The sequence below is a fragment of the Plectrocnemia conspersa genome, unplaced genomic scaffold, assembly GCF_051122295.1.
Source record: "Plectrocnemia conspersa isolate PC_06_02 unplaced genomic scaffold, ASM5112229v1 ptg000010l, whole genome shotgun sequence".
Taxonomy (NCBI): Eukaryota; Metazoa; Arthropoda; class Insecta; order Trichoptera; family Polycentropodidae; genus Plectrocnemia; species Plectrocnemia conspersa.
Window position 1 is genome coordinate 8,734,521 of NW_028277174.1, and position 24,772 is coordinate 8,759,292.

At 27.2% G+C, this 24,772-nt stretch overlaps 3 protein-coding genes across 12 annotated transcripts in view; 1 reads left to right on the forward strand and 2 right to left on the reverse strand.

The window, feature by feature from the left end:
- Positions 1–4,556, forward strand: part of LOC148230548 (uncharacterized) — a 314,285-nt gene extending 309,729 nt beyond the window's left edge. Inside the window, exon 12 of the mRNA XM_088194600.1 lies at positions 4,536–4,556. Within this exon, the coding sequence (XP_088050726.1) occupies positions 4,536–4,538 (3 nt within the window). The 3' untranslated portion in view covers positions 4,539–4,556. The remainder of the gene's footprint in view (positions 1–4,535) is intronic.
- Stacl (SH3 and cysteine-rich domain-containing protein) overlaps positions 1–24,772 on the reverse strand; it is a 256,042-nt gene that overhangs the window by 83,659 nt on the left and 147,611 nt on the right. For all 10 annotated transcript variants that reach the window (XM_088194609.1, XM_088194606.1, XM_088194603.1 and 7 more), the window contains one exon: positions 1,372–1,480. In XM_088194609.1, coding sequence (XP_088050735.1) covers positions 1,372–1,480 — 109 coding nt within the window. The remainder of the gene's footprint in view (positions 1–1,371; positions 1,481–24,772) is intronic.
- LOC148230559 (sodium channel protein Nach-like) lies at positions 10,323–11,657 on the reverse strand. The gene has a single exon (XM_088195427.1). The coding sequence runs from the start codon at positions 11,655–11,657 to the stop codon at positions 10,323–10,325; it is 1,335 nt and encodes a 444-aa protein (XP_088051553.1).

Genomic DNA, 24,772 nt, shown 5'->3' on the forward strand with positions numbered 1-24,772 from the left:
GATATAGAAAAAGCTTTTGGCACGATATGGCATGATACTTACAGATTATACAAATACAAACCCCCCGACTATCTGATATTTTTAATAGGATCATATATGAGAAGTAAGCTATGTTGTTTTACTAAATAATGTACACTTGATACCGCGTAAAATTCCACCTTGAGTTCCTTAAGAAAGTTTGCTCGGGCCCTTTATTTTGTATACAAACAAAATCCGAAAATTAAAAAAACGCGTTAATTATAGTACTAGCTATTTTAATGAGTGATTACAGTCTTGAATCAATCGCAAATAAATTACAAAAAATATTTAAAACCTTAAGTCAATATTTTAAGAGGTGAAAAATTAAAATACAGTAGAATTAAACAGGCAATAATATTAACGAAACGTAGAGATATTTTGCCACTGCATCTCAAAAGTAAACAGGGCAGAATATGGCACAGGCTTATACCTGTTTTAAAGGACTTGCCGACTTGCTTAAATTAAAAAAGCAACCACCACCACTTCAATTGAAAAAGCAACCAACAACGTTTTATTTTATTTCCATATTTTTTTTATATTGTAGCTAATAAAAAACGTTAAGAATAAACATGGTTATAAACCAGTGTGTTTGTAAAAGTAAATATTATTGAAATTAACGTTTTACACTACAAAATAAAAGGGAAAATATATCAGTATACGGATTTCATAATGATGTAGTGATTCACCAAAACTGACCCTTCGATGTCAATGTAATTATTTTGACATCGGCTCACTGATTGACACAAATGTACACTGAACTATTTTATTTTTATAAAGATAAAAGTTATATAATGTTTGCAGTCAAAGGTTTTTTATTGTAAGCATCTGAATAGCTTTCGTTTATAAGTTTCATACAGTTAGCAATATAAAATAAAATTTTTTTTACTGCTTTTAAATTTAATTATAATTTATACGAACCCTATATATGTATAAATACATATATATATTATATGGTATACGCTTCCGTATGCAATGCAATATAAAACCACTTGTTGGTTAGAAAAGCGGAAAGAGCGGTTTGATAACCCCTGCCTTTGTGTTTCTCTGTTATTCAAAATTTCACAAATTTATTTAATATGTATTACATTGTAAAGCTGTGTACCTATAAAAGATTTAACTTTTATAATTTAATATATGATTGAAGCTATTAAATACATATTTAAATGCTAAAAAGATAATTTTGGCTACTATTATAATAAATATATTTTGTGTTTTAAGCTATTTTCTACCCAATCTAAATCCCTCAAGCTACCAGATTGGCGGAAAATGAAACTAAATCTCGGCTTGTGTAACGAAGATAAACTGTCAGTTCGCCGTTTAGTTCAGCTCAAGTTCTATTTGGCGTAAAATTACCTCTCTTTTCTAAGATCGCTGTTTTTCTTTCTGTAAGTGGCCACCAGCATTTGAAGCTCTCCAGCTTGCTGCTCGTACATTTGCGCCAGCTGAGACGTGAAATCGGAAACTGGAAAGATATAAGAAAAATGTACTTGTAATTAAAGCTCTTGTGAAACGTAGCTACAGGTACTACTAAGAAAAAAAATTGATAGGTACATAATTAAAAATATATAAACAAACTTTTCGAGTTCTGTAAAAAAATATTTTTATAACAAATAGATAGGAACGTTTTGTGAGTAATATATTATAATATTATTTATTTAATTGCAAGTTTTCTATAATCATTACATGTGGAATAAATTAAAAAGTAATAAATAAAAAGTGAGGATATTTTACATATATTTATAATATCGTACTATATTATTAAAATCACATACTATTTTGTGTATATATTATTTTATTTATCAAAATTTCTCTAGAATTTCATATAAAATCGAGACTCTTTTCGAGAAATAAAAAACATGGAGAAAACAGAATGCCTAATCATGTAGCCTTGTTTTGAAAATAAACTTTAAGGTTCTTTGCTGTTGTAAATTGAAATGTTTATTAAAATCCACTAGACTTAAAAGTAGTACTTTACGTATATATTTCACATAAACAAATTTATTAAACATGTAAGTCTATAAAAAAAGTATACTACTCCCAACGTTTTTTTGAACGAGCTACCACTGCACTGCGGTATTGCCGAACCTTAATTTTACATATAAACTTTGATTAAGTTGAATCGATGTTGAATTGATGTTTAAATTAATACGTGTAATTTAAGTGTACCTGAAAGTTTCTTGGAAAGTTTTAATGAGGATGAAATTCACAAGAGGTTGAACTTGATGAAACAATCAAGCTAAAATGATTAACTTTATAATGAAATTAATATACATATGTATACAAAAGTTTAAATAATAATATATTTAATTCTCTCAGTTAGAAATAGTTTTAACAAAGGCTCGTGTGTAAGCTGCCTTTTAGAATCGTTGACCTATAAATTTGATAACACGTATCGCGCTTTTGTAACGCGTTCAATATGTCTGTTGAATATATAACAGTATAGTTTCAATTGATAACTTAAATAATAAATTAATTTTACATTTTTATTTAATATTCATTTATAATATAAAAATAACTTTTTGATTTCTCGCAGATTTTCTCTCCAATTTAAGCCAAATAATTTTTTTTCATATCAAACGTATTCATAAATATCCTCGCCGAGAAATAACGAAATCCTTTTCGACCTTTCCACAGTCGATTACAAAACATATTACGGTCAAGAAACGCCCCGAACTAGGGCCCCAAAGGTCCGGCACTTAGGCGGCGGATTGTTAGCGCATTGTGACCTATTCCATAGAGGATTTTTTATATCGCACCACAATAGGTATACGAACAGAATTTTGAAAATTCTCGAGATTCCAAGCGATCAACGTCAATTGAAAGTGACCTTTCGACCGTAAATATTGCGTTTAATAAAAATGCCTTCAAATATTTACAATCTATTTTTGTAATATTCTAAACACTTTCAAATTTTATTAATTCGAGAAAAAGGAATTATTTTAGTGTAATATGATATCATTTTGCTTCTCTGTTATTATTTTATTATTTATATTTTTATGAAGCTTGGCGTGCACTATATGCTGTACAATGAGCACATGAAAAAGTTTAATGATGTGAAATCAAGAAGCTCGTTCTCAGTCTTAAGAAATAAAACAATTCCAAATTAGATTGGGAACCCTAGGGATGTGACTTCGTAGCCAGTGAGACGCTTAATGAAATCTAGTTAGAGTTTTATTATATGATATTACAATTGCAACAGTCGATAAATGGATAGATGTTTTCTCCGAGCTGTGGTGGAGAAGCTGGCGCAGAGATGATGTCCGTGGGAGGTCTAGTAGGTGGCATGGCGGCGAGTGTACAGCGGAAATTGACCCCTCTCTATGTATGTTGTCCGCGGGTGGCTTCTGCTGGTCTCTTCAAGTGGCTGCTGGTGACTACTTTTTCTTCATCAGAGTTCAGGCTTATGTATCCAGGACTGCAAAGCTTGTTGACAAATCAAAATTATGCAGCGATCATCCAGCCTGTCGCTGTAATCGCTTCTTAGAACGGCGAAATAGAAAGCGACATTCGCTTAATGAGCATTGTCCAAGGTCGTATTGCATTATAACGGGAATCTTGTGGATCTGGTGATTTATTATATCCGTAACAGTTTCGCCACCATATTATAGTATATTTTTATTATTGATTATTAAAAACTAAGCACTGTAAATAAATAATTTAATATAAGCTGTAATAATTTTGCAAAAAATTTCATTAAAATTGAAATAAAATTATTAATAATTATTATGTATCGAACGTAAATGCTATATAGTTTAAAAACAATAAAAAAAGACTATGATAATAGCTGCTTAAACATTCATAGATTATTTTTTTGTGTTATATATTTTTTCCATAAAGAGTTTTTAATCTTGCAGTTCTTTTACGTTAATTACTTCACTTGTTTTTTTTTTCACAAATTATTTCTTGAGAATTTCTCGAGAAAAATGTCAAATCGAGAATTTTTATAGAGCCTATTTTTATCAAAAATTAAATTTGTACGAATGCTTTTAATCCCTATTACCATGGTCAAATAGATACTTTTATTGGAAATGTTTAGATTAATATTCTCTCGAGTATTAGTTCACCTGAATTGGGAACTAATACTAGAGAAAAACAAAACCTAATCGATTTATCTTCTGATGTCACTTAACTCTGATGTGTTATAACACAAAAGAATATACAGTGTGTCTTAGTTTTGGATATCGCGGAAAATATGTTATCAATCTCTTAGTGCTCAATTTGACTATAATTTTTTTCTCATAATTTTAATAATTTTCAGGTGTAAAATGTTGAGAAATAATTTTCTAGATAATGGTACTGTATTTAAAATTTCTACAGAAATTTATTTAAAGGTTCATTTCACTAACTGTTTATACTAAAAAACTATATCATTAAATAATAAATCGGTAATATCATACATTATTTTTATTTAAATTTTTCAATATAAAAAAGTATATAAGTAATCATAAATAGCAACATAAATTAACATTTTTTACTATAATCCAGTAACATTCTGTAAAATAGCTGTTACACTTTAGTAAAAGTACTCTGCGTTGATAAAATACTTGAAATATTTTATCATTATTAACACGGGTATAACAATTTTTAACCGTCAACAGACCACATTTAATACCAGTGAATAAAAAGAGCAATGAATACTGTACTTGTTTTGCTATACAACAACGACAAATTCGTCGTGAAATTGCAACGTTTGACAAACGAGGTAGACTATTCGTCGCAAATCGCCATCCTGAAGGGATTCCGAAAAAGCTTCGGCAGAGTGTAAGAGGAGCTTTTGGTGAATGAAAGCTTGGGTGCGCGCTTGAAATCTTTTGAGACCGAACAATGCTCGAGAGTTTGTTTAAAATTACCTTAATTATACGTTCTTGTAGTGAAAAAAATATGGTGTACATTATGCATTGAAGTATGTATAAAAAATAATTGCGATTGATTATTATAATATTTTTAGTATTTTTGAACAAATCTGTCACTGTGTTCCGTTGACTAATTTTTGTAAAAAATCACAACATTATTGTTGAGTTCCTAGAAAGTGATATAGTTTGCTTGCGTGTTTTGTGTTTTCATTTGCTTTATTTTAATTTCATATAAACATTTTATGAATACTGAAAAACCGCGATTTAAGTAAAGGTCAAAGAGCGAATATAATTGTATTGGATTCACAAGAATGAATCAGACTAACAGTAAACGAACTAATTATTTACAACACGACATTCAAAATAAATTTAAAAACATATTTATTGTAAAAAAATTAATGAGTATTGGATCATAATTTCGTTAGAAACAGATAAATCTAAAACAAGACTTAAGTTTAATTTCTTTCTCTTGAGAATAACTTGTAAATATACTTAAATGAAATATTTGTATGCTTTACTGTGACGTTTTCAGAGTATAATTAAAAAATGTGTTGTATATAATTTTTCTCACTAATCTGTGTATTAATTTTATCTATACATTTTTTTCTTGTTATTGCACTCTTTTATAATATAAATAATAGTCAAGGCAAGCTTTTAAAAACTTAAGAGCAAAGTCATGAGTCCAGATGTAGTTATATCTATGATTATTAATTAAGTTCGGTTATAAATAGCACTTGCTACTGCGCTTGATACTATCAACTATTTCCCGGCCGCAATGCAAAATCTCGCCTATTTAATTAAACGTCGCTCGTTCAGTCTGACAGGCTTGAATTAATATTTGATCTTTTAAAGTAATCCGCTGCAAATAGATTCGGCAAATTCACAAATTTGGACGAGCAACGGAGAATAGAGAACGGAAAACGGACCCAGAGGTAAACGTCAGCCTTTGCTGCTTTAAAACAAACGTCAGACGTAACGGTGAATTGATTTTGTATATTTACCAAGAATTTAAATGTGTGAATACAATTGAAATATTTTGATTTAGGATGCAAAAAAATGTTGCTTAAATGTTATTCAAGCGAAATATTGCATATTAATTTGTATTCGGAATTACGCTTTTATTTTTCTAAAAGAGAAAATTATTAATTTTACTTCTAGATTTTCTCGAGAAAAAATATATGTTTCAATTAATACATTATATTATGGTAGAAATATTTATATTATTGGTCAACAGAGAATTATTGTAGATTCTCGTTGAAAAGAACAAAATTTAGTGAGATGATAATTTGTTATGATATACACAAATAATCGATTGACCAGAACGGATACTCCGACCAATTATATGCAGAAATTTCGGGTTCCCATATTTAAAGAAATTTGTCGATAATAGCTGTTGCAACTTTTCTTTCTCACATTTTTTATGTTTTGAACAAAATAAAAATAAAAAATACTTTTAATTTAATAAAAAAAAAATTAAGTTCACTGACATGCAAATTTTATGGCATTGCTCTGTTGAAGGCCTCCATACTTTTTATATGAATATTAAGTAAAGTCTCCAATTCGAGAAATCGAGTACTCGATACTCGAGTATTTTTGTCTATTTTTCAAGTACTTGATAATCGAGTATTTTGAAAATTACTCGATTAATACTCGAAATTAATTTTTTTTAAATATTTCAGAAACAAAAATAACTTTAACTCGGTCCGGTAAAGGTTAGCGTCTTGCTTTTATTTGGCGTTTATGCCCGAAGTCCCGAGTTAGAGCGGTTACTATCAGGTATAATTTTTTCATAGTTCCATAGTTGCATAGTTCCGGTCGTCGGCTATGTTAAGAAATTTCTTTTGTGTTTTCTGTTCGACAGTCCCGACTTATCTAATTTATGGCAATGAACAATATGAAATATCAACAAAAATTTTTTTAGGTTTTATGACTATGCAGTTGTAGCGTAAAGTGTGTCAATTGTTTATACTGATCCCTCAGCTTAAAATATAAATCAAAACAATTGTGTGTTTTAAAGGCATTTAAAGTAAAGTCAGTTCTTTGCGAACCGTTTAGCTCTAGAGTGAAAGGGATTCACCTAAATACATCTTCGAAGGATATAGATTTAAATTCTTCGCATTAATCAGAAGGAGTAGAATATTGTATATTGTTAAGAAAAAAAATCTATTCAAGAAGAATTACAAAATACTATTTTGTCAATAGTCGAAGGAAATAAGAGAAAAGCAGAGAAGGGAATGAAAGAAGAGAACATAAAAAGAGAGTTCAAAAAATTTTATATCTATAAAAAGCGAACAGATATAAATTAGAAGCCTTATCCGACGCGTTAATGACAATAAGACCAACATCAACAGCAACGGAAAGGGTTTTTTCCATAACGGGAATAATAAAACCAAAGGTTAGCAGTAATATTAAATTCGAGACACTTTTTGCATTATTGTTTTTAAAAAGTATGTTCGTGAAGTTAAAATAATTGTAAAAATAAACATACCAAGTATTTTATTTATTTATTTATATGTGCACGAATTTGAATAATAGCTATTTTGGTACATTTGGTAAATACTCGAAAGTACTCGAGTACTCGAGTATTTTAAAATTTTAATATTCGATACTCGAGTAGTTGATGGTTCGAGTAATTGGAGACTCTAATATTAAGGTATTTCTTTGATTACCAAAGCAATGATAATGATAATTTTAGTATTCTAAAAAATAATATACAATTTTTTAGTCATTTAAATACTTCCATTCTCTATTAACAGCTTGCAATAAAGCTATGTTACTGTATAAATAACGCAGCAGCTGTAAACTATTAAAAGTCCTTTAATGTTAAACAACATAATAAAAATCTTTATAAAAAACCAAGTGGCTTATTTGCGAATTCATTGTGCTTTTAATTTGAATTAAGAATAAGTTTAAAGGGTTAAAAGCGTTATTTGAGTTTCGTAACATATTACACACAAAGACCGTAGGGATATTGCGATTTGCAATGCATTTTTAAACCCTATGAAATGCAAATTTCTAAGTATCGACACATTTTGTTTTCATTATTTTTTTCATTTTCTTATAAAGTGGATGAACTCGTTCTTGGACTATTTTAAGTGTCTTTTTAAAAAAAGTTTTGCGTTTTACTTAATTTCCATATTTTAGGGTTTAAAAATTTTGAACACAATGACACAATATTTTTTAAATATAAGAAGAGGATATTAAAAACAATGTGCTTAACCATTTGCAGGTGCACGTGATTTGAAGATTTTTCTTGGATTTTTTAGTATAACATTTTAAAATGAACACTTCCGTACTGGATCAGTGTTCCGTAAAAAAACCTGGTGCGAATGGTTAAGCACATCGATTTTTAACATCCTTTTGTTATATTTAGAAAAATATTGTGTCATTGTATTCAACATTTTTAAATCCTAAAATATGGAAATTTAGAAAAAACAAATAGTAAAACCTTCCAAAATATTTTGTAAATACACCAAAAATAGTCCAAGAGCGTAGTGGTAATGATATTCGTATAATGTAGCGGTAATGATTTTAATTATTTTTAACTATTCGAAACGATAAAAATTGATGTTAGATTTTTTGTCAGAAATGGTTGAAGAAACTACAACTTGGTATGCATAAAAATGTTTTTATTTTTAGACTTAAAATTTAATATTTTTCATATTAAGTAAATACTAAATTAATACCAGTCATTGTGAAAGTCCACAGTTGCATAATATTTTTAATTTCGGCAGTTACAAACTGTTTTTCTACTTTTTTATTTTGCATGCGATTTGCCATGACTGTCTTAAATAACTTTTAGATAAAAAAGCAAATCTCACAAAAATAGTAGTGAAATAGTGTTTTTAAAATTAGTGAAATATTCGTCTGGAATTTTTAAAAATTATTACTACTTAATTAATACTTCACAAATAGTTGAACGCATATTTCTATAACGAATAGATAAAAAACGGTTGAATACATTCAGTATTCGAATATTCGGTTTTTGTAAAATAGTTCATGAAATTTACTGAAATATTGAGGTAAAAATGATACTATTTTTGCATAATATTATATTTGAAAAAATATTTAGAAACTTTATTTGACTTAAATATTTTTAAGGTAAGGACTTATAATAATTAAAATAAAATAATAATTTGTGTACTTGGGTTTATTATAAATAAATAAGTACAATATAATCCATTTATTAAATTAAGTGTATAATGATATATTATAAAACGTGTTATATTTTATCTTAAAAAGCCTTTACATGTTGTTTAAGTTTAATTAAACTAACTAACAATAGTCTCAATTATACTTGAAAGCGATTTTCAAAATAAATGATAATTATCATATATAAATTAAAATACATTTTTTATATGAAAATAAATGCACCATTATTACTGATAAATATATGATCCATTTCATAATCAATAATTATAGTTGACAAAACTATGATGCAGCGTATGTATTCAAAATTAAACTTTAATGTTTATAATAACATACAAAGAAATAAAACAAGCAAGATTTTTACGTAGATGTATCATTATATATAAATTGACCAAAACCAATTAAAAAAAATCGACATTCTCGCAAAATTGATTTCACGCGATAGAAATTGGTGCTAGTGGAAAAAGTGTCAGATCCAGGTTGTTATTTCAGAAGTTTTTGAATATGACAATGAAATAAATACTGAGTAAAAAATATAAAATTGCCATTATATTGTAGAACTGTGCACACTAAATGGAGTATGTTTATAAATATAAATAATTCTTATTCCTTACATTTAACATATTCCCTTTCGAAATACATATTATATACATAGTGTTGAAGGCAATGTAAATTTCTCACACATATTATACGAGTCTTCATCTTTAGTGCATAAAAAATTGAATTATTTATGTATGCGTATTAAAGAAAAATATGTATAATAATATAAAACACTTCTACAATTTAGTTTATATGAAAAATTCTTATGTAAATAAATATATGGGACGCTCTTTTCGCATGACGGAGCGAAAATCTAGCAATTTTCTTTAGAGAAATTCTGTTGTAAGGTGACTACAACCTTCGCAGTAAAAAACATATATACATATAAAAAAAACGGTAATCATAAAACAGAATGTGAAAAAGAAAACATTTACGTGGATTCTCTCAGCGTTTTATTTATACAATCGTATAAATTCACAAACACGGGCAATATTATACAACGATATTAATTTATTAGATATAAACATTATCATGTTATCGTTAACGACCGTTGAATGCCCAGTTTATTATAAATGTTTTCGCAGTTATTTCGCTTCGGAACCCATAAAATAAATGTTTATTGAGTCGAGTATTAACTAATAAATATTTATTCAGCCGCGCCTTTCATTTTACATAAATCTTTAAACAATCTAATATTTGAAGTGAAACGAGAACAATACTGCTTGTCAAGTACGTTGCCAAGTATTGCGAAACTTTCAAGGTTTAATTCCACTTTCTAAATATGAAAAAGTATACGATTTCTACGATGCTTAAGATCGACGCTCCGAAAAACAATCCGATTGCGTTTCCGATGTCTACCACAAGATCTAAAGTGGATCGAACAACTTGTCTGTTATATCTCAAACTTGGTAAATTACTTAAGCTAAATTTTGCCAAGCTGTATTCTTCATCTTCGCCTAGATCGTATTTGTTTATATCGACCAGAGTGTATTCGGGTTCATTGCAAGCGGGCAGACAATTACAATATATGCCTTCTTTGCTCGAATCGACTGTTTTAAGAGAAATCATCTTTTGATAGTTATCAGTGAGGCACTTTAAACCTTCTATGTCGCAATAAAACTTTTTATAATAAGCGGGCATAAAGTGATGGGTGCAATTGCATGCTTTCAAATGCTCGTCTATTCTACATTGCACTACACAACTCGAAAAGCTGTACACAGGATAAGCTTTCAGGCTCTCTGTCGCCTCGAATGAAAATCTGCAAGATCTGCTTTCAGGCGTCGCATATTTGACTTCATCCGCGTTTGTGACTTCTACTATTGAAAAAGTTATAGATGTTGAAGTTCCGACTAAAATAGTAGATTTCGTATCTTCTTCGCCGTTCAAATACGGCACGTCTTCCGATGGATGAAAAAATACTTGATAATCTTCTACAGCTTCTATTTCAAGAGCGCCTAATCCTGTTTTTTGATTAGATACAAAATCAATTCGGTTAACCGGAGTTTGCGTGTGTTGCGAATTTATGGCGTAACATAAACCAAATTCGGTTGCTAAGGGTAAAAAATGTTCGCAGCAGTCGAAGGGCTTCCCGTTCCACTTGCATTCGACTAGCAAACTTTCGCAGGTGGTCCTGAACGAACTTGTGATCAAAGATAAATTCTTGGGGCAATCCAATCCTTTTCCGCAATCCTTTCTGCACGAAAAGCAAGTTCCGTAAAAAAATGCAATATCTCCGATGAATTCGTCCAATCTTTTATTCCGGTCGGCTCCGAATACCAAACCGCTCGTGACCCATATCTTTTCACTATTGAATATCTCGCAAATAGTCACCGCTGGGAATGAAGTATTCCAACCTAAATAATTAGTCTGAACGGTGAAGCTGATCGAGTTCTCTGAGTAAGACTTTAGAGTCGATTGTAATAGGCCGAACATAGAGACGAATGAAGTAGCTATGACCAAAGTCCAAAACGATCGATAAGTCCAGCTTTTGTCCTTTTGCACCAAATAATGGAAGCCATGCAGAGAGCTATTTTCGCAAATGAATGCCACTCTGTTCAGGATTGTTGCGATTCTACGTTTCAGGCGAGCCGGTTCCATTTTCAGACTTTCGATTCACTCGGCTTTGCGAACTGGACTAAATTTAATAACGGTAGACTAAAATAATTAGATAGGCCGATAAGGGTTATTTGAGAGATAGCGATCTTAATGGAATTTATCCATTAGGTATTTTTGTGAATAGTAAAATATAGTGTATATTTAAAATATCATTGATATATTAGAATATTTACAATGGCAAAGAGTTTGTCAATATGTTATATGAAAATAAATATAAAAAGACATTTTAATTATTTTATAATAAAACGGCAAAATTTTGCAAAAAGATGTTCATTGTTGTACTGTTAGATAACAAAGACCTTGTTCCTATAATTCTGGAAATATTTTTTCCTTGTATAGTTTTTTTTGCCTTTTAAGGATTCAATATTTCACATACAATATTAATGATACATTAAATAATTGGGGAATAAATTAAGATAATTTAATTTATTATATTTATGGTTTTACCTTAGCTATGTAATAATATATTATACACTGATGGTTTTATGGTTTGTAAATAGTACCATATAGTAAACAATAGTTTATTTTGTATACAGCATAACATAACCGATAATATTTATATAAGATTTTATGATGTATCATAAAAAAACATAAAAGAAAACATTAAATAACATGTTTTAGGAAGAAGTCAGTTGTGGCTTAGTGGTATAGAATCTAGAATTTTATTTTCATAGTACAGAATGGATAATAAACTAAAAGATTTACAAATAATTTTATGTTGTTTTTGCTATTCTTTCATTATGTTTTCTATACGTCGTAAAAATCATCTCACAATAGCTAATTTTAATTAATTCATAGATGTAATTTCGACTTTTGGTTTTAATTATTATTTCAACCATATTTTAGGGTTAAATTACTTTTATTCTATGTATTTTATAAATACTACAAAACCCTTTTAATTTTATTGTATATTATCAGTTAAGTTATATTTTGATTAGTATAAATATAATTTTACTAATTCAACCAGTTAAAATGAGTCAAAGAATTAATTCACAATTTTACTGCTCAGTATCATTAAAAGTGTATTTAATTACAAATGGTAGGCAGTATTTCCACATAATCAGAATTCACATAATTGTGATGTAAATTTAAGCAAACCCAAACTTATCTTTATGAAAATTATATTTTCATTAGTATTATCTAACTACTAACTCAGCCAGTTAAAATGTAGAAATACAACTTACGATTTTACTGCATAGCTTAGATCCAAACCTAACTTAATTAAAGTGCAAGAACCATAGTTAATTTTAGAACTCATTAGACTTAGGCGGATATGGATAATTTATTCAATACTATATAGATGCAGATATAGTGTAGCTTTAAAAATTATAATTTAAACAGATTAAGCATTTAAAACCAAACCCAACTTGACCTACTGAAAGTACTATCTATATTTTTTTAACGCAACTCAACCTAATGAAAGTTCTTAAGCTATATACGGTTTTTGGGTTTAGATTAAGCTTGAGTTTGAACAGTAAATGAACGTTTCGTAACTTGCAAATTAAGTTCTAAAATCTATTTTGTATGTATTTAAATTATATTTTCACTGATTTTACTGATTTCACCTAAATGCTAGTAAAAACATAACTTAAATTGAAGTATACATTCACTTTAACATATATTTATCTAAGAAAATATTTTTACAATTCGCTACAAGACGTCTTAATAAAATTCAAAAATACAAATATGAGTCGTTGATTTTGAAAATGAGGCAAGTCCATTATGTTAAAAAAAAGAAAAACTTTCAAAAGAAATTATATTAAAATTTCTGTTTTTAATTAATTCACATTCCTATCTATAAATAACAGTGTAAATTTTTTACTGGTTATTTATTTTGGTCAATGATATTAATTGTTTGTTGATTTTAAAATTGAGGCAAGTCAACTGAAAATAAAATAATATAAATAAAATTAAAAGGCGTGATATATTAGTTTTTTAACAAAATTTTGTAGTCTTACAGACTAATGGTTTTACACAGAAATGTGATAAGAGAAGAATTTAACCGAGAAATTACAGAGGAACGCAAAGGACTTGCAGTTTTAAATAATATTTAGATACCAAAAACAGCAACAATTTTAGTATGCAAAAAATTTTTTTTCGACACATATAATATGTCTAAAAGAAGAACTGAACAGCTTATTGATCGTTAGATGCATGTCGAAATATATTTTTTATTTGTTTATTAGTAACAATAGATAGCATACTTCTTTTAATCTATGGCAGCATTTTGCTTGTTCATGAAATCAACGCAATTAAAATCAAAAGAAGGCCCAGATCTATTACTTGACAAGAGAATTAACAGTATCACATTGCTGCAACTGATGCTAAATTTTTCAATGGCACTTGAAAATTTACAGTAATAATCGTGTTTCTATTTTTAAAATCAAGTATTAGTAAACCAGTTTTCTAATTTTAAAGTTAAATTTATATAACGCTTTTGTAGCATTGTAGCAAAATATATTATAATCAAATTGGAACTATATGTGACTTTTACGACTCTTTTCGGAGAGGATAGTTGATTAAATAGTGGGTAGTAAATGAATTTTATTGAATTTCTCGGAAAAATTGAAGGCGTTAAAAAATAATTGAGCTCGGTAATAAGATCAGCCGCTGCTAGATCCGTTTCCGCTACCGGTCGTTATACGAATCGTCATTCGTCGTTTTTAACGGCAAAAGAGCTTCCTTCCAATCCAATTTTCCGATCGGACGTCAAAGTAACTAATCAAGTTTGCCCCGTTGTCTGCGTCATTGTTTTGCCCCATCTATGCCGTTATCGAAGTTTTTTCCTGCCTCTAACTAATAAGGTTCACGGTTAATTAACTGTAGTGCGTTAACCATGAAATTAACTAAATGCTAGAATTGATCTAACGCGACACAAGCAATTAAGACGAGCTTTTTTTAGACATCACGTAACTATATATGGAAAAGTTCAATATTCATTAAAGCTTTAATCGACATATCTAAAAAATCTTTCTTTAAATACATATATTAGAAACTACCCAATCATTCGATTTATGATTGGTTTCGGTCAAATTATAATCAGAACTTTACTATCTTCGATATTTATAACTTTGGTTAAGTTTATAGTACGGTTTTCAGAAAAAACTACTAATTAAGAGCTGTTATTTTTTAATATGGTAAACATATTTTTGTTCAAGAATGTCCTAAAATAATACACTTTGTAAAGGAATACCTTATTTTATGATATAAAAACACCATAAAATACTACATGCTTCATGCTAGAGCTTTGTCCAAAATAAAATAGCTGAGTTGATTTATGTTTAAAGGCTTTTATAATAGTTAGAGGAACATTATCTGTGAAAAACATACCCATTTACTATTTAAGAGAACCTTTGTTACAAAATTCCTTTATTTGAGAGAAATTTATGCGTAACAAATTTTATATATATAGCTTCTATGACAATTCTTTAAGAATCAATGAAATTTAATTTTTTTGATATAAATTAAATAGAGTACATTTTTTTATTTATATATAAATGGAGTTGAAAAATGTTAATACACATATTTATCCCTTTTAATTATTATCTCATGATTGCATTTTAAAACTCCCTAAGACTGTTTTTATTAAAACATAAAAAACAACGAAATTTTTTAAATATTATGAAATTTATAATACGGATATTCGTTTTAGCTTTGAATAGTCAATAAGCTTATTTACTTGTTTCATTGAAATGGTAATAACAACTTTAGCAAACATTTTCATTGCATCTCTGCAACTTATGCTTCATAGACAATTTTCACTGAAGTGAACTACTAATATATTTATTGGAATATCAATATTAGCTTCCGTCCATTTGCTCTCCATATTAAGATAATTAAGTAAAGCTTTATTTAAAGCAGCAGCTCTCAAACTTTATGAATCGTTTGATCATAGAAGTCGTCGACTATTTCTAATATAATATATGTCATTTTGTACTATATTTACATACTGACATAACACTGCAACTGTATTTTTAAATTTAATGATTCATCAAGTCTAAGTTTAGTATATTGTTTACATTTTAAAAGTCAGACTTTTCGTTAACTTTTCATTATTAAAAACAGTAATAACTACAACATAGCAATTAAAAATATTAAAAGCATCCTATTTTAATAATAACAGCTGTTTAATTTCCATAATTTTTTTAGTGATTAATTATACTTTTAATAAATAAATTTATAAATCACAAAAATTCCAGAATCCCATGGGATTGAAGATTGTCATTTTTTAAATATATTTTGTGAAATTTCAGGACAGAATCCCTAATAGTTATGTTCCTAGGTTTGTATTTAAGTATTTTTATACATATTATGTATGTCTTATATTAATTGTTTGAATAACATAATATACTAAGAATACAATGTATGATTGTTCATATAATTATTATATGTGACGTTATAAAAAATAAAGCAGTAGTAATTTGTGAATTTTACATAAATGCCTTAGAACACAATGGACATTATATTTCGCTGTTCAATTAACAGTATTTATGAAAACCGAGAACAATACGTAGATTTTTATGTATTTTCAATAGTGAATCAATTAGGCAACTAATAATAAAATAATTTTATTATTAATGAACTATGATTTATTATTAAAATGTAAAAAGAATGAGTATAATTCAGTTTCATTTTATTTCGTTGTCCTCATTATATATATTTTTCCTCTCCGAACGTCAGCCTCAAATACCTTTTTTAAGTGAAGACAGAAGATACAGTCGCCTTAGGCAAAAAAGCATTTATTTTCCATTCTATGAAAAAAATATTGAATTGTTAACAAGACCTTCGTTTTCTTTATCTTGGCGTTTAAAAACATATTTCTACGAATAAACACCGTTTCAATATAATGCAATTTCGATAAAGAGTTTCCAGCCGTTTTAAAATAAATATTTTTGCTATTCTAAGATGTTATGGCAAAAATGTATTAAGTTAATATTGTTTTTAGCATTTTTACAGCAATTTCAATCCCATTATATCTCATATTCCAAAATTTTGCTATTAATGATTTTTTAGAAAGCGAAAAAAAAACATTTGTGTGTATTTTAATATAAATATATCAAGCTGATTTAACATAGGGTCTATAATCTTATAATATATTATTACATATTCAGTATACTAAAATAATATACAAACACAAATATATATTCATTAAATGTAAATTGATATACAAATTATTCATTAGTATGTACTGATACAATACGTATTCTTGAACATATGTTTTGACTAAAATATTAATTACCGTCTGTATATACTGTATTAGGGTTAAATTTATACGAATGCACTGCAGAAATTATTGATTAAAATCAATTAAAATTTGTTAAAATATAATAAACAAGCGTCATACGGTTTTATATGCTTTAATATATTTTTTTAATATTAACAACAGAGAGCATATTTTTAAATCCCTAATTTTTAAGCTATTTTTAAACCTCCAAAATAGTTTGATTGTCGACAGCACCCTTCAGTATTTAAAAGAAATGCTTAGCAGCAAAACTTAACAATTCGTATCACAACGCTCATAAAAAAGAATCTCTAAAAATATCTCTCAACTTTTTCAATTAAAAATACGTATTTGGTTATTCGGGGATTTCATATTAAAAATCCCGATTCAAGAATGCTACGAACTAAAGTGTCACAGAAGCGGAGCATCCTTAAAGATTTATCGCATACGTCCTTTATTTATAGAGAAAACTCCACTTGCTCTCAAAAATGATTTTGAGATCCTTAGTGGAAGTTTTTCCACCCAACCCTTTGCCACCCAGATCGTAAGAATAAACTAATGGCAAATGGGATCGATGAAATTACACAGAATTGCACTTTTCGACACTAAGGGCAGACGATTGACGGAAGCCTTTTTTCATAGAGAATCTAAATCACTAGAACATATCGAATGCATTTAATAGTTTTAAATCATATGCATATAGAAGAAAACTTTAATTTGTAGCTGTCGTTAATAAATAACGTGAAGATCAAAGAATCCACGTAAATGAAATACTTTTTTAGAATCACCAAGTTAAATCATATGAGGCACCAAATTCATGACAATATTTTTAATAATAACACATGACAAACCTTGTTTAAGATCTTCTTAAACTCTGTATATTCGACGTCTACTTGAATTTTTGCATCTAGTCTTAGTGAAAGACAGAAAGTTAGTAATAATGGAATTGACTCATGAAATATATGAACGGTGAAACATATAATTCAAGCACTTTTAATTATTTAATTTCCGTCCTTTTATGCAGATTTTACGTTCGAATAATGAAGATTCAAGGCTATTGAAAATAAAGCAAATTAATTTTTTTCGGTAGGATCCGCGTGACGTTGCTAAGCCTCTATACTAAGTATATTAAAACTGCAAAGGGCGCGGTTTACTTAATAATGCATTTTTTTGTGTTCGAATAGGAACAAAATCTATAAAGAGTCCAATCTTGCTAATATATAAAGAACTGAGCAATAAAAAAATACTTTTTTGGTATCCTTATTCAGGTTATTTATATATGTAATAACATATTTAGAATTGGGGAATAGTTTTTTTTTATTTTTACACACTGTGTTAATTTTAATATACCCTTAAGAACAAATACAATACATTGAATCGAATTACTCTCTTGTTTATAAAATTTCTTTCATATGAATATGAAAGGAACCGGATTTTCCTATCAATCGACTCGCGTTAATTTTATATGAAAATTTTCATTCAGGTTTTCCGCACGCTTTCCCGGATTTCCGGGTACTTGCGGACCAAGGACGCTTTTCACGTGGATGACCGTCGGAATTATCCATTTTAGAAAGGGTCTGACGTTCAATGCATAAATCCATTTCAAAATATAAAGGCGAATCCGTCAAAGAACGTTTCAGCTCAGGATAAGCGGTACGTTTGTACGAAAACGTGAAATGTTTGTGTGATGCGGATTTAGAAATGTCATATCAAATATCAATAAGTACTCAAACGATACATAAATATCATTTTTTATATGTTTTTGTTGTTGTTTTTTGTCTTTCTAATGATACCATTTGCCATTTCAAAAGAGTGAAAATTAAGCATCCAAGACTATGAAAAAGCACGCTCGACGGAGGCAAAGAAAATCGAGAAAACAGCCGCTTCCCTCTTCACGTCAACTCTGGTCCAATTACAACGTCCGGAGCCTAAAGTTAAACGCGATATTTAAAGTGGACTGAATTTTTTAAACGCAGACAATGCTACGAAGAATTTACATATGTATTTTTTTTCACAATACTAATAATAATATGTAACTATTTACCTTTTTACTATAAATAAACACCCTTATACTCGGTTAAGTAAAATTATTTGTCAAGAAAATAAGTTTTCCCAACTATTCTATTTACTAATTCACGAAAACCTGATATTTGAAATACATTATATTATGTGGTATAATAAATTCATTTTCAAAATATGATTTATTTATATAAGTTGTATGTTTTTACTCTTGAAATATTGAAATTCAAGTAGGATAAAGTAAGTAAAATATAGAAAGGCAAATTGTTAGATGAGCATATTTTGTGTACCTTATTATAATACATATAAAAACAACAACCCTTGTTGCGAAATACCTTTTTGAGGTAAGATAACATAAGCAATTTTATGCTTTGTATAAATAACTATTTTGATATTTAATAATATTTTATTTATTGTAAATATTCAACTGAATGAATGTATATTTATTATATAATTTAAAAAATATGTTATCATAACTTTTTCGAAAACAAAATATAATCAGTGTTTTTATTTTAAAATTATTTAAAATAATAACAAGAAATTAAACTTATTTTTATATTATAACAAGAATATTTTTTTAATACTGATACATTTAAAAACTATATTCTTTGTCCATAAGAGATACAGGTTGACAAAACAAAGCTTACCAACAAAAACCGGTGTTATTGGTAAGAAGACTTATATTATTTTAATAATGGATTGCTAATAACATATATTTATATAAATTAAAAATTAATAATAACATAAAAAACATAGTTATTTGTAAATGAAACTATTATGTTTTATCGTATTGTTAATTAGATTTATCTAAAATCAAATACAAAATCTGATTTAAAAAATGTTGGTATTAAGCCAATAGTAATCAAACAATTTTATCACGCTTTAAGAATATCATTAAAACTCAATCTAATACTGTTCTAAAATATAAGGTAATTAACATTAGTCGAAATTACATAAAAATCAAATTATTATAGATATAAAAAAGTACCTAAAAAATTCGTATTTAAATTTTTTATTCTTATATATGTTAAAAATATAATAATATTTCATTATAAGAGATAAATTATCTACACTTATTAAAAAATCTGTATTTTATGTTATTATTAAAAATTTAAATATATTTAAATAAAAGCGATTTTTCTCATTATTTTATATTATCGTTATTTTTATTAATGAAAATATGTATATATGTAAAACTATGTACTATATGTATTAATTATTCACAGTAAATTTTAATGATTGTATTTAGGTTTAATACTAACATTAATGCAATTATTTTTGTAAATCTTGAAAAAAATATTTTCATATACATTACACAAATATTAAGTTATTTATAACATTAATTCATAGTTTTATATTCAATATACAATCAGAAATAAAATAAATATTTGCATTTTCATTAAAATACGTTTCCTAATTCAAGTTCTGAGTTTTTATATAATTTCTAACGTCACTAATTTAGTTTTAAATTATTTTTCTATTTTACTAAAGTGAGAGGTCGATGTGTATATTAATGATATACTATTTAATCGAAAGAAAAATTTATTCAACGTATATGCTTAATAAAACTTTTACTGTAAGATTTATACGAATCGTTTTTTTTTACAATTTATAAAAAACGATGCTTATAAGTTTATTGTAATTAAACATACAAAAAAATATATCTTAAGAAATAATTATATTTTTCCATTTCCATCTATTTTTTTTTTATATTTTCCTTAATATAAATAAGCAAAGCATATATTAGCAATAATTTATACCAGATTTTATACATATGCTGCTTATTCAATGGAACCAAAATAATAAATCATATTTTTTACCAAATTTTAAAATAAGTACATCACAATCGATTTGGTTATTCTATAAAAATGCGTAGGATAAGTAAGACCATTTTATTTAATATCATGAATATTTTTAATGCTAAGTAGGTGTATAATTCCAACGCAAGGAGTGAAAATCTAAAAAAAATATTGAAAGCAATTTTGAAACAAATTGCTTGCTTGATCATTATATTTAACTACTAGCATTATACAATTTTGTAGCAACGACAAAGAGAGGAAATTACTTTGTTATATAAACTGGATTATTTACCCAGGAACACCGCTTGACCCAATTAATAGCACGAACGGTCAATTCAAAATAGTTTTATTATTATTATAATAAAATCACAATTATACTATATTTGTGTATATTGCAACAAAATAAAACATCACAGGGACACGCGATACGAGTTGAATTTTAACTGTAAACATTAGTGTGTAAATATACGTTAACGTACGTGAAAGTTCGTATTTGAACAGTGTACGTAAATGTGGTTTATTGTTTATTTGAAAACAGCATAAAATCATATACAATAAAACAGTAAATGCCACAAATTAATTACTTGATACATAAAACACTAGAAAATTTAATTATACTAAACGAAAAGATTTTTGCTATAAATAAACTTAAATCTAATATCAAGATAATGTATTTTTAAATAAAAAAGTATACTGTTATATTAGTTATTCATATTTACATTTATAAAAATGTGAGCTTTTGATTATTATTACGTTAACGTAATATCTTTAGTATGCTTTTATTTAGATTAAATTTATGTATAAAAAATATTTGGGTTACTAAATTAAAATAATGTGAAAGATATTGACCTATTTTTTTTTAATATATGCTTAAAAATAATTAATTGACTTATTAGAAATATGGAAACATACTATCAGGTTTATTGTGCTAGATTATAAGGAAAGCTAATCAAACTATGTGTTCGAAAGGTTTAAATTAATTTAGATATGTGTAAAATATTTTTAGATCCATCGCACTGGATAATCAATGGAAACATGGGTTTAGATTTAGTTGAAGTTTTGCAAATATTATTAATTACACTATATGTAATAAGAAATATTATTTAAATTCCGGTATATATCGGTAGTGATACTCCTGTCATAGACATGCATTTTCAGTAACTTTAATTAAGGTTGTAGGTTTAATATAAAATAATATATGTATATATATATAGAAGGGTTTTGATGTTTACTTATATCGTGTTATATAATTAGTAAGTAAAAAAAAAATTAAAGCAGGGAAAGTAAATTAAAATTAGCTAAAAAAGTGTTAAATAGTAAATTTAAATATAAGAAATGGAAAATATAGACTAGATTTTTACGGTTGTCAAAAATAATCATGTAAAAAGAATAACTATTAAATCAATGCTATGAATTAGGGTTGGACTAGGTAAAGATTTTTTTATATTATATGTATAATAAACGTAGAATGCTTAAGAAAAGGTTAGAAAAGGCTAAGATGAAGTTGAAAATGTATAAAATAATTTATTTAAAGCTCTAAAGCCGGAATATGCACTGCATTTTAGATTATTTAAAAAGGACCATCAATAAATACAAGCCCATAGATGTATGCTTAAAATATTTTTTTTAATATAAAAGATTAAGAGAGGTACAGAATTTTTAATTCCATTGCACTATAACCTCTTACTTGTTAATTATATTCAAGTCTTAAAAATATTAGTAATTGAGTTTTACCTTATATTTAAAATTATTTTTAGATGCTGACGTTGAAGGCAAATTAACGTTTGCTTTTTAGATTCAGTCAGTTTGTAGTATTGTGCCTTAACATTCGAGCCTATAAAAAGGTCCGATGAATGATATGGAGTATAAAGTAGCCCCATAGAAATTTAAGTATTATTGAAATAAAAATATTATAATACTGATTTTTTTCGTTAAAATCCTAATAATATCTTTGTAGATTACAATAAATATAAGCTAGATATTGTACATATTTAACAAATTGGAAGGTTCAAATGCTTTTCGCTTAAAAAATTAAAGGATAATTCTTCAACATCACAATATCTGTAAAAATATTGCATTAGCTATTAACTTATTCCAAAAACAATTCATCTTATTTCTAAAAAAATATTTTTAATTGCTAAACAGCAGGAACGCAAAGGGATGCATGCAAATCATATTAAATGATTAAAAATAATATACGAAGGCTCCTTAGAGCAGAAAAAACGTGTCAAAAATATAATATAATTAAAATCAATGTATTATTTTTCAGTACAACTAAGAAAAATCCAAACAATATTATTACTGCAATAACATTGTTTTCAATATATAAAGACTGTATGCCAAAAAAGTTAAGCAAAGTAATGTAAAATAATTTGTTAAATAAATGTATCAAGCAAACAAACCTATTGACTAATATTTTAAATGAGGGCTATAGGTTTAGGTTTTTTTAATAATTTATTCAATATTATTTAAATCTTTCCCTAATAATTGTTTGCTAGGTACATTGCCTGTATTATACGCTTGTATTAAATATTAAACTTCCCTATTTAAAGGTATTACATTGTAGTGGATGAATATATAAATAATTTAGTGTTTATATTCGTTGTGTTCTTGAGTTTATTTATATATTTTTTTAATATTTATTAAATTTCAGTTAAGCTCCCTAAATTAATGGATATGAAATGTCGCAACAATCATGCGTTGAACACGATGGGTCACCAGGTATGTTCAACCCTTGGACTAGCATGTCAGACGAGGGTTAATAAGTGGAAAAACTGTCGTCTGAGACACAGTTTTCATGGAACTTTTGTTTGTCTAAATTACGGTTAATGGTAATGGGTTATACAAAAATAAAAATAACGTATATATAAATAAGACAATACTATTTTAGTATTGCCACAAACAACATTATATGGATAATTATTTTATTCTCACTAATTTACTTGCAATTAAACATAATGAATACTATAACTAAATTTCAATCTAGATAATTGAAATATAAATAATTAATAATGTTGTGGAGATTTTTATACAAAAACAGTTTTGTAACTTTACAATAATTAATATTTAAAGAAGATCATTTAATTAAAAAAAAAGGACATTGCATCTAAATTGAGTTATTTAAAATAATATTAACAATACAATGAACAAGTTTATAGTTGCGGTTTAACAAGTAATGGTCTACAATATTACATTTATATTATAAAGTTATTATTTAAATATTAGTATTAAATTATGATATATTATAATTTAATAATAAATTATTAGTTGAGTAGCTCATGTATAATCGTAGTCTAACGATTAGCAAAACTTATTGAGGGTTGAATTCTTACAAATATATTTTGGAAATTAGTATTTGTATTACTCAACAATAGGCTATCGACTTTTGTAGGTAAAATCTTATTTTTTATTATTTATAATACAGTGTTACATAGTATGGCACTATATAGTTTTCACATAGTATATATATAATATATCGAAATGTAATATTCTAATATGATATTAAAAAGCCTATCGGAATTATTCTACGTATCTGAATTTAAATTGATATTGACATTACATAATGGAAAAATTATAAAACGTATTATAATGAAGCGGAAAAATATAATATTATATATAGTATACGAAATCCTATGCATACATAATACGAACGGATGAAAACCTTTCATACGCACTCGAAAAACACAAAAATTCAATATGTAAATTTAAATGGTTCTACAGTTTCGAGCTATCTAACTTTCTGGGCCGTCATCCGGAAATGTTTTAAAGTTATTACATTAGATAATATAATATACACGTGTGTGTATATGTTTTATCGATTTATCCGCACTTTCACGATGCTGCGGTGGGTATGAGGTTTGGTGTCTAGCACTTTAGATTTCGCTTGGAAACGACTTAAATTGCCGGCAGTCGTGTTAAGTGCTCAATTCGCTGAACCATGAAACTTAACAGCCATACAAGGAAGTAATTTCTCATAAAAAAAATCCACTCTGTAAAAGCGCATCGATCAAGCTACACGAGCCCTAAAGGGTTGTCATATAGAACAACGAATCGGTCAA

Bases quoted from the DNA above. Each gene is read 5' to 3' on its own strand.
- LOC148230559 (XM_088195427.1), bottom strand. From the start codon at position 11,657: ATGGAACCGGCTCGCCTGAAACGTAGAATCGCAACAATCCTGAACAGA.